Source organism: Pipistrellus kuhlii, unplaced genomic scaffold (genome assembly GCF_014108245.1).
Source record: "Pipistrellus kuhlii isolate mPipKuh1 unplaced genomic scaffold, mPipKuh1.p scaffold_m20_p_31, whole genome shotgun sequence".
NCBI lineage: Eukaryota > Metazoa > Chordata > Mammalia > Chiroptera > Vespertilionidae > Pipistrellus > Pipistrellus kuhlii.
Genome location: NW_023425531.1, coordinates 5,806,519 through 5,817,179, shown reverse-complemented (window position 1 = coordinate 5,817,179; position 10,661 = coordinate 5,806,519). Strand labels below are relative to the sequence as shown.

The window sequence follows — 10,661 nt, the reverse complement described above, 5'->3', positions numbered from 1 at the left end:
AACCGGTTTCAGCTGTAAGTCTATTTCTTTCACCAGGTGGGGGAAGTTCTCAATCACTATTTCTTCAAATAGGTTTTCAGTATCTTGCTCTCTCTTTTTCTGGCACCCCCATAATTCTGATGTTGGTACGCTTGAAGTTGTTCCAGAGGCTCCTATCTTCAACATTTTGGATTCTTTTTTCTTTTTGCTTTTCCCGGTTGAGTGTTTTTTGCTTCTTCATATCCAAATCTTTAACTTAGTTCTTGCAATCCTCTAATCTGCTTTTAGGTCTCTGTATAATATTTTTTAATTTCAGTCAGTGTATGCTTAATTTCTAGTTGGTCCTTTTTCATATCCTGGAGGGTCTCATTAAATTTATCGGCCTTTTCTAGGAAATTCTTGAAAAAACATACAACCGTGGTTTTGAACTCCATATCCCAGTGTTTCCCAAAGTGTGGTATGCATACCCCCAGGGGTACGGGAAGAGTTTGGTGGGGATATGCATTGCACTGTACTTAGCTGCACCTAATTCTACGTTCTCATGAGTACGAGGGATACTCAGCGTTACGAAAATTATAGAAGAGGTACACATATGTCAAAAGTTTGGGAAACACTGCTATCCAGTCATTTACTTTCCTCCATTTCCTTCATTTGTGGCCTACCTCTTTGTCTCCGCATTTTGGCTGCTTCCCTGAGTTGATGGAGTGGCTTTGTGTGCTAGGTGTCCTAGCCGGGGCCAGTGGCTCAGCCTCCCCAGTTAACTGAGGTGGAGACTCTTGGTGTGCCCCTTTGTGGGCTGTGTGTGCAGAGTCTTGTTGTAGTTAAACCTAGATTGTTATTAGTATCACTGGGGGAGTTGACTTGCAGGCCAATTAGCTGTGAGGATCAACTGTGTCTACGCTAGGAGAACTTCTGTGCTGGAGACAGCCTTATGAGACAAGACTTGCAAAATTGCAAAAGCCTGTGTTCAACTTGGATGGGGCTGAGTCTCAGGGCTGAGCAGACAGTCTTGGCTTCCTGCCAGCCCTGCCCTATGGGGCCCCTGGGTCTCAATGTCCCTCCATAATCAATGCAAGCACCCCTAAGAGTAAACCATCCTCAAGTTTCACCCACTGCCAGACAGTCCAGTTTCTCCCTCAATAAATCTGGTTTCCCAGATTCTTGCCCAGTTCGTACTGGGGGAGCTTCCGTTTCCCACCCACTAGAGATAGCCAGTGGCATTCAGCAGTCAGTCCTCTCTTCACGCACTCTCGAGCACATGCCTCCAAACCTCTGCCTTTTGCAGCTCCCCTGAGTTTCTGCCTGACAGTCCAGATTCCCCCCGTATAAGCCTGGAATCGAACCTGGGACCCTTCAGTCCACAGGCCAACACCCTATCCACTGAGCCAAACCAGTTTCGGCTACAATAATTTCTTAAAAGTGAAGGTTAATCTTGGGAGATAACAATTCCCTTCCCCTCCCCTTCCATCATTTCCATTATGGTTAAGCCTCTAACCTAGCATTTAAAAAAGAAAAGAAAAGAAAAAGGAATATAGGAACTTTTGCAAAAAAACAAACAAAACAAAACACACACACACACACACACACAAAGGAAAGAAATTATTTCCCGCTCACATAGGACTCTTCCTTGGCACCTAATTACGAGGCGTGCTGAGCGGTGGAGAAACACAGTTTTAGGGTGTAAGGGTTTTTCATCTGGTAATGGTTCAGGAAGTCAAAAGTCTCCAGGGCATTACTCTTGGATTCTCATTCCAGCATCCCAGCGGAGCTGCATCCACTTTTGCCTGAGAATACTTTCACAGAAGATGGCCGCTTCACTCCCAGCTCATCACAGACCTCAGAGAAGTTCTCCCCCGTCCCCTCCAGAGGGGCAATGAAGAAGTACAGCACGTTGCTAGGGTGCTGGATGCGGTTCTTGGCTGCCTGCTCCGGAGTGGAGAACTGATTGCTCCTTGATTCACTGAAGTCTTTGTAACTGGAGGACCCGTCTTCCAGCCCATGTGACTGACCAGGTGTGATGGCAGGTTGCTTAGAGACACAGACTTTCAGCTTCTGTCCAAACATGAAGTTGTTGTTGAGGTGAGTAATGGCCGGGTCCACAGCATAGCCATCAGCCATCTCCACCATGGCGGCCTCAGCTTGCTTTTCATGAATTTCACCTTCTCCACATTGTTATACAATCAGAAGAGATTGAAGACTCGGTCACAGTTCATCTTAGACTGATCCAAGCCATAGACCACGAGCACAGGGCTTTTGGCATGAGGGCCGTACTTGGGTGGTGGGGGAGGAGGTGAGAGTGCCCATATTGGGGACCATAGCGACTTGGGCCCCGGCACTAACCCCCCCCACTGGTGGGCCCATCCTTCTCCTTTCGTAGTGAGGTGGGGGAGGGGGGAAACCGTAGCCCTCATCATGGTAATGGCAGTGATACCCACCATGGAGCCCTCCATATTCCGCGGGATGACCTCCCAGGAGAGGGGGCTGCCTCTGGCGTTTGTTAGGGTTGCTGCCAGAGTCATCTTGTCCACTGAGGTTGGGGTTTGTATAGTCCCAAGTATCTTGATCATTTTTTAACACATTCAAGTGTGTAGGCTTCGCATATTCGATCTTCAGAGTGCAACAGTCAGAGTACATATCAGCCCCATTGAGTGAGGCCTTGGCCCGCTGGGCACTCTGCACAGAATCAAATTCCCCCATGGCTTGGACTCCATTCTTCCGGAAAATGACAGTTCTCTGGACAGGGCCACAAGGGTTACGAATAGAGTAAAGAACATCTGTGATAATGGAATAGATGGGGTTCAGAATGGTAAAGAGAAGCACACTGTTGACACTTAGGGAGTCATCAGAGTCTCCTGGGAGAGGGATCTTCTGGCTGGTGGAGTAATTTGCAAAGGCTGGGTGACCTTGTGGGCAGCATAGTTCACAGCGTTGCAAGCCCCCAACACATCTTAAAACTCCACCAACGCCTGTCTCTTTTCAGGCATTACCACCACATGGCTGATGGGTCCAAAGCCTGCAAGGTCTCCTCCTCCACAAGGTCAGCTTCCAGCACACTGTCAACCAGGACAACTGATGTGGACAGCTGGGGAGGCAGGGTTTTGTGTGGGTCATCGTAGTTCTCCCCGCCACTGCCCGCTGCCCCGGTTCCTCCACCACCGTCTCTGTGCTGGTCGCCAGGCCTTGTCAGTCTTGAGCTGCTTTGAGGCCAGGCCGCCCTCACTGCCTGTCGCTGTCGTCCTGTTCACCATCGCTCCTGGTCGCCTCCCCTGCTCCTCTGGCTGCTGCCTCTGCTCCAGCCGCTTGTCCTCAGCCCAGTTTTATACAGGCAGTTTTGGGAACTCGGTCAACACCACCCAGAGTTGAAGAGCCCTGGGCCCAGCTAAGCCCTGGATGAATTCCACAGAATTATGAGCAATAATAAATGTTTTTATTTCACACTACTGAGTTTCTAAGTAGCTTGCCATACAGAAATAAATATTTGACCTGCTTTACCATGAAGTGGATCTCTTGTGCAGGATTCCATGTCAGTGACTCAGAATTTTGCAAGCCTTTGGATATGTGGGCTGAGGAGAGGTGCTGTAGTTAGGAAAAGCCAACACACATCTGGGTATGTTGATGGTTCCAAAAGGACGAAGCACTGTCCCTTTGGAGTAGGAAGAACCCAATGTAATCAACCTACCTGTAAGCAGTGGGCTGCTCTCAAGGGAGAGTACCAGGTCCAGAGTTCATTGTCAGTCTCTTGATGTGGCTAGGACTAGAAGAGTTTGGTGGATGGCAGGCGATGAGCTCCCAGGACAATCACAAAGCAGCAATCATAAACCTAACACTAATTCTACACTTTAACATTCAAAGTCATATGTCAGGCACCTTTAGAATTCCCATTTCACAGGTGGGGGAAAAAAAATGAATCTTAGAGTAGCTAAATATGTTCACAGTTTCATAACATCAACCACAAACAAAAGGTCAGCCAGGTATTCCTTCAGCAAAAAAAGGTTTCATTCAGGAAAGAAGAAAGGATTGCAATTTCATATGTGCAGCTGTGGCAATCAGACTACACAAAGGAGAAGTTCTGAACAGGAGAAGAACTTGGGGGATGGAGGATTTTAAAACCATAGAGTTTGCTGAGACCGGTTTGGCTCAGTGGATAGAGCATTGGCCTGCGGACTGAAAGGTCCCAGGTTTGATTCCCGTCAGGGGCATGTACATTGGTTGCAGGCACGTACCCAGTAGGGTGTGTGCAGGAGGCAGCTGATTAATGATTCTCTCTCATTGATGTTTCTAACATTCTATCCCTCTCTCTTCCTCTCTGTAAAAATTCAATAAAAAAAATAGTTTAAAAAAAAGAAGTAGGATATAAGGAAACAAATGCCTGGGTGGAATGGATTAACTATTCTGTACGCACCTAAATAAAAGTCACTGTTATGCTTGTGCAGCAGGAAGTCTAGAAGCCCAAGTGGTCCCATTTCCATTTGTATGGATCTCAGACAGTAATGGGATGAAATGTATGCTTGCCCTGTATCAGGAGGAAACTGCCTAAGGAAAAGCTTCCTGCAAGACTCGCTCCCTGTTGTTCCCATCCAACAGAGGTAAAGAGCAAGGTTCCCCCAGAACAATCTGTCCCCCATCTTCTGATGTAAACTATGCTTCCTGCCTCCCAAGGGGGAGAGCAGTGCTCAGAGTTTATGGGAAATTTACCTGAAATGGCCAAGTATCCTCAGAAGTCAATCATTCTGCATTGTCTGTACCCCGTGCGGATGTCTGGTGGTGTTGTGGGGGATCATTAATTGTGTCCTGGCCCAGCAAATGGAGCAGAACTTGCACTCTGATACTATTGGCTATCCCTTTCACTTTGGCATATCATAAACCTTTTTCAATGGAAAACAGACTAGGAAGAGGAGAGAGAGTCCAAGGGGTTCCTTTGACACCCATATTTACATAGATTCCATTGGGGTTCCAGGAGGAGTGCCAAGGAGTTTAAGGCTAGAAATCAGATTGTTGCAGGATTTGAATCTGACCTATTCTGGTGATCTACTGTAAACAAGAATGTGGATTGGATTAATTATCTATATACCAGAGGCCCGGTGCATGAATTCCTGCACCAGTGGTATCCCTCGGGCTGGCCTGCAGGATTGGGCTAAAACCAGCTCTCTGACATTGCCCAAGGGGTCCTGGATTTCGAGAGAGTGCAGACCAGGCCAAGGGACCCCACTGGTGCACAATGGGGGTTGGGGAGGGACACAGTAGGTTGGCCCAGCCAGGGAGAGACTGAAGGAGGGATCCAGGATCTGTCTTTCTCAGTCCTGATCAGCCAGACTCAAGCAGCAAACTAACCTGCTGGTCAGGGCACCTGCCCTCTAGTGGTCAGTGCACATCATAGTGAGCAGTTGAGCAGTCTTGGTATACCACTAGCATATTACACTTTGATTGGTTGAACAGACGACCAGATGACTGTACAGTTAGCATATGAGGCTTTTATTACATAGAATATAAAAGCCTAAGTGACTAGCTGACCGTTTGGCCATTCGACTGGTAGCTATGATGTGCACTGACCACCAGGGGGCCTGCTCAATGCACAGGCATGGAAACATGGAACAGACTGATGAATCTCAGAGGAAGGGGGAAGGGCAGGAAGAGATTAACCAAAGATCTTACACTCATACTAGAGACCTCTTACACATGGGGCCCCTCAGCCTGGCCGGTGGGAATCAGGATGAAGCCGGCAGTCTGACATCCCCCAAGGGCTCCCAGATTTCAAGAGGGTGCAGGACAGGCCAAGGGATTCCACCAGTGCACAAATCCCTGTACCAGGCCTCCAGTATTTACTATAATAAAAAAAGGTTTGTTAACTATACATGAGATGAACAGGTATAGGTATAGCTGAACAACTAGATGCTACCAGCAGGATTACATGGGAGAATAGATTGGCCTTGGATGTGATTCTGGAAGAAAAAGAAGGAATATGTGTAATGTTGGGAGGCCAGTGTTGTACATTCATCTCTAACAACACAGCTACAGCTGGAACTATTACTAAGGCCGTGCAGGGATTAATAACTTTAGGCCATGAGTTAGCTGAGAATCCTGGGATTGAAGATCCTTCCTCCAATCTACGAGAGCAATGGTTCAGACAATGGAAGAGGATGATGGTATCTATATTCACCTCTTTGATAATTGTGTTAGGAGTTACAGAGGTGGGATGTTGTATCATCCCATGTATGAGGGGCCTTATCCAAAGGTTAAATGAAATTGCATTGACCAAACAGCAAAATAATCTCATCCTCCTAGACACTGAAGAGCATGAAACTCAATGAATGTTAGCCGAGTTTGAAGAAAAGAGTTAAATAAGAAAAGGGGGCCCTAGCCGGTTTGGCTCACTGGCTAGAGTGTCAGCCTGTGGACTGAAGGGTCCCAGGTTCCATTCCATCAAGGGCATGTCTCCGGGTTGTGGGCTCCATCCCTAGTAGGGAGCAGATGGGAGGCAGCCAATCAATGACTCTCTCTCATCATTGATGTTTCTCTCTGTCTCTCCCTCTCCCTTCTTCTCTGAAGTCAACAAAAATATAAATAAAGAAAAGGGAGGGAATTGTGGGAATAAGCATGTAATCTTTTCTGTCAGAAAAGGGAGTTTAGGCAGCCACCATTTTGGCTTTCCTAACTTGCAGCTCCCCTGGGGGCTGCCATTTTGAAATGGCAAAAGTCAACCCCTTCCTTTTTCCTTTAGATTAGCCAATCGTGCAAGACTGTGAGCCTAAGCTCTGGTTTTTGTGCTGGCCTTCTTTCTAACAGAAGCATCAGTGATGAGAGAGAATCTTTGATCAGCTGCCCCCTGTATGCCCCCCACTGTGGATCAAGCAGCAACCCGGGCATGTGCCCTGACCTGAATCAAACTGTAATTTCATAGGTGGATGCTCAACCACTGAGCCACACTGGTCAGGTTAGGATTTATTTTTTAATTGACTTTTTGGCAAGAGAGAAGCAGCAATCAGTAGCCTCCTGTATCCTCGAACAGGGATTGAACCTGCATCTTAGGCATCTTCCCTGGGGGGAATCAAACCCTAATCCTTTTGATATACCAGATGGTGTACTGGATGAAGCTCTAACCAACCAAGGCTCCTAAAAGGATTCTTATCTTGGTTTAAATCTTTTATTAATTTTGGCATTTCCCCCTTTTGATGGAGATCTTTGAAGGCATAGCTGATCAGCAGTCAGATCTTCCAAAATCCTTCCAAAAAGCCTTTTGTCCCTTAATACCAGGAAGGGCCTTTTCAGGGTCTCCTGTTGAATGCCGGAGGGAAAATGCATGGTCCAAAAATGCATGTCCAGGTTCAATAAGCAACAGGTACAAATTTTAACAGAAAAAAAAAAAGGCAAAATTAAAAACATAACAAACTTAGTGTATCTGATAGTTTTAAAACAGGAGCTCAGACCTGAAAATAGAGAACTAAACAGTCATTACATTATAAAAGTTGAGGGGGAAGTTCCCCATAATGGCCATTGATGCTCTAAATTACTTCTGGTCATAATAGTCCATTTAGTTAAAAATGTACATTAAAGACCATGGTTTTCAAAATATTTTTAGTTTTTTATTCTATTTTTTAAAAATATATTTTTATTGATTTCAAAGAGGAAGGTAGAGGGAAAGAGAGAAAGAAACATCAATGATGAGAATCATTGATTGGTTGCCTCCTGCATGCCAACTATTGGGGATCGAGCCTGAATCAAACCTGCGTCCTCCTGGTTCAGAGTTTGATGCTCAACCACTGAACCATGCTGGCCAGGCTATTTTGATTGATTTTCAGAGAGAGAGGAAGGGGGAGGGAGAAACAGAAACATCGATGTGAAGGGGGAACCTGGACTGACTGCCTCCTGCATGCCCCCTACTGGGGATGGAGCCAGCAATCTTTTGGTGCAGGGGATGATGCCCAACTCACTGAGCCACACCGACTGGGTGGAACCATGGTTTTTAAACATAAATTTGGCTGGAAGCTCTATAGGAGGGAAATATTTAGATACCCAAGACCCCATTTTTCAGAGGCTTTTCTCTAGAGAAAGGGCCCAAATTTGCTAAACAATTCAAACAGTTAGCTTAGACAACCTGCAGCCTGAAAAACAACCAATTCCATTAAATATATATATATATATTGTTGATTTTTTACAGAGAGTAAGGGAGAGGGATAGAAAGCTAGAAACATCCATGAGAGAGAGAGAAACATTGATCAGCTGCCCTCTGCACACCTCCTACTGGTAATGTGCCTGCAACTGAGGTATTGGACAGGAATTGAACCTGGGACCCTTCAGTCCAAAGGCCAAAGCTCTACTACTGAGCCAGACTGGTTAGGCAACCAGTTCCATTTAGAACAGTCAGATCCAGTCCTGGCCTGGGTAGTTCAGTTGCTGAAAGCATCCTCCCCTTATACCAAGATTGTGAGTTTGATCCCCAGTCAGGGCACATACAAGAATCAAACAATGAATACATAAATAAGTGGAACAACAAATCAATGTTTATCTCTCCTTTCTACTCCTTCTAAAAATAAATAAATAAAACCCTGCCAGATGGCTCAGTGGTTGAAGGTCAATTTATGAACCAGGAGGTCGTGGGTTCATTTCCTGGGCAGGGCACATGCCCAGGTTTAGGGCTCAATCCCCAGTAGGGGGCGTGCAGGAGGCAGTCAATCATTGATTCTCTCTCATCATTGATGTTTCTATCTCTCTCTCCCTCTCTCTTCCTCTATGAAATCAATAAAAATATATTTAAAAAAAGAGAACCGTTTGATCCAAAGAATAAGGGGTCCGGGCCCCATGCTGAAGTAGCAGATTCAGAAACCCAGCTTGAGGTGGTCAGGCATAGGCTGAGAAGCAATGTAGTTCTATTAAAATAGCCTGCTTGGGAGAGAGCCTGGCCAAAGGCTAAAGGACACGGTTTCAACAGAATAGGAACAGAATCAGGCAGACAGACAGCTCAAACCTCCAGAATCTAAAAACCAAGTCCATGGCTAATACAGCCCCAAGGAACAGCCTAATCCCCTGGAATCAGGCCAAAGTATGAAAGGCAGAGCTCACAGACAAACAAGGCCTTTTAATATAAAAAGGGGAAAAAATAACTCTCTAAACAGATTCCAAATAAAACCCACAGAGCTTTAAAACACAAGACACCTGGAAGCTGGTACTAGAGAAAACTTACCCTCAAGCTTCCGCCGAGGGGAGAAAATCAACCAGCTCAAATAGCTGGCTCTTTGGGCACCACTTTTGTTTGTTCACCAGCCCAGAGCTATCAGGGTCTTCTCTGGACACCAGATGAGCCCTCACTGTGTTGACCACAATCGAAGCCGGCCAGGTATTCCTTCAGCAAAAATAATATTTAATTGGAAATAAAGTCAGGATTGCAACACAGCCCTTGCCACCATAGTGAATCAGGTGCAAGTTCCTGGGTAAGCAATGGAGAGGAAGTCTTTTATAGAAGGGAAGAGGAAGTGTGTGGTAGGGTTGTTATAACCTAGAACTCTCTTGTAGGGCTTTCTTTCACCACATAGGGCATTTAGAGCTCCTCTAGCAGGACTTCCTGATTCCTGTCCAGGTTAAAGACTATCATTAATTTTGAAACTGGCTAGCAAAAAGACCCATGAGATTTATTTTGTTTGGTTTGTCTATATTTACTATTTTGTTTAGTTGGAGGTTAGCCTCTATAGAGTTAATAGGTCTTGTGCTGAAACCGGTTTGGCTCAGTGGGTAGAGCGTCGGTCTGAGAACTGAAAGGTCCTGGGTTGGATCCCAGTCAAGGGCATGTACATTGGTTGCAGGCACATCCCGGTCCGGGATGTGAAGGGGGCTGATCGATGTTTCTGACTCTCTGTACCTCTCCCTTCCTCTCTGTAAAGAATCAATAAGATATATATATATATTTTAAAAAAGAGTTAATAGGTTTTGGGCTCCAGGGTAAAATCAGAGTAGAGACTATATCCGCTGCTTAGACAACTGGCTTGGACTATTTAATCACAGTCTCCTGTAGAGCCAAGTTCTGCATCCACCAGACCCAGGAACTACATTTCCCGGCAGGCCAAACGCCGGTGCTGACGTACTTCCTCCCGACGTCCCCCGCGAAGGGAAAAAGCCGAGTGGGATCGAGGCCGACGTGACAATCCTTCGTCGTCGCCACCACCACCGCTGCGGATTGAGAGACCTTGTCAGGGCCGTTCCTGCAGCTCCCGCCCGTCACCATGTCCGCCCAGGCGCAGATGCGGGCCCTGCTGGACCAGCTCATGGGCACGGCCCGGGATGGTGAGTCGGGGCGGCCAGCCAGGCGAGGGGCTGGGGCGGGAGTGAGGCGAGGCCACCGGACGGCCTGAAGCGGGACCGCAAATGTCTGCGCCTGCGCCCTCCCTTCCCCTCCCCCACGCGCCGATGGCAGGCGCCGCGCCTTTGTGTGAGCGGCTCGCCTGGCGGGCGACCGCGGCCGGCTCTTCTCCCACCGGCGGCGGATCCTCGGCGAGCTCCTCCTCCGAGCCCGCTCCGTCAGCGGGGCTCCATCCCCCTTCCCCATTTATGGTCGCGCCATTTCCGACCGGGCAGTTGGCGAAAGGCTGGAGCCACCATAGGTTTCAGGTCGTCGGCAACTTTGGAGAAGCTACCCCCAAGGGAGCCGATGGGCCTCGAACTCCCTCCGTTCTGGTTCTGCACCATTGCAAGGA

At 47.3% G+C, this 10,661-nt stretch overlaps 1 protein-coding gene and 1 pseudogene across 8 annotated transcripts in view; one reads left to right on the top strand and one right to left on the bottom strand.

Annotated features, from left to right (window-relative positions):
* Positions 1 to 1,385: 1,385 nt before the first annotated feature.
* Positions 1,386 to 3,532, bottom strand: LOC118731619 (annotated as a pseudogene).
* A 6,535-nt stretch (positions 3,533 to 10,067) lies between these two features.
* Positions 10,068 to 10,661, top strand: part of LUC7L (LUC7 like) — a 31,652-nt gene continuing 31,058 nt past the window's right edge. For 3 of the 8 annotated variants that reach the window (XM_036460314.2, XM_045570301.1, XM_036460317.2), the window contains exon 1: positions 10,070 to 10,251. In XM_036460314.2, the coding sequence (XP_036316207.1) occupies positions 10,191 to 10,251 (61 nt within the window). In that variant the 5' untranslated portion in view covers positions 10,070 to 10,190. Of the gene's footprint in view, positions 10,252 to 10,661 lie in introns of all 8 variants that reach the window. The other 5 variants (XM_036460313.2, XM_045570304.1, XM_045570303.1 and 2 more) reach the window with 4 other exon arrangements.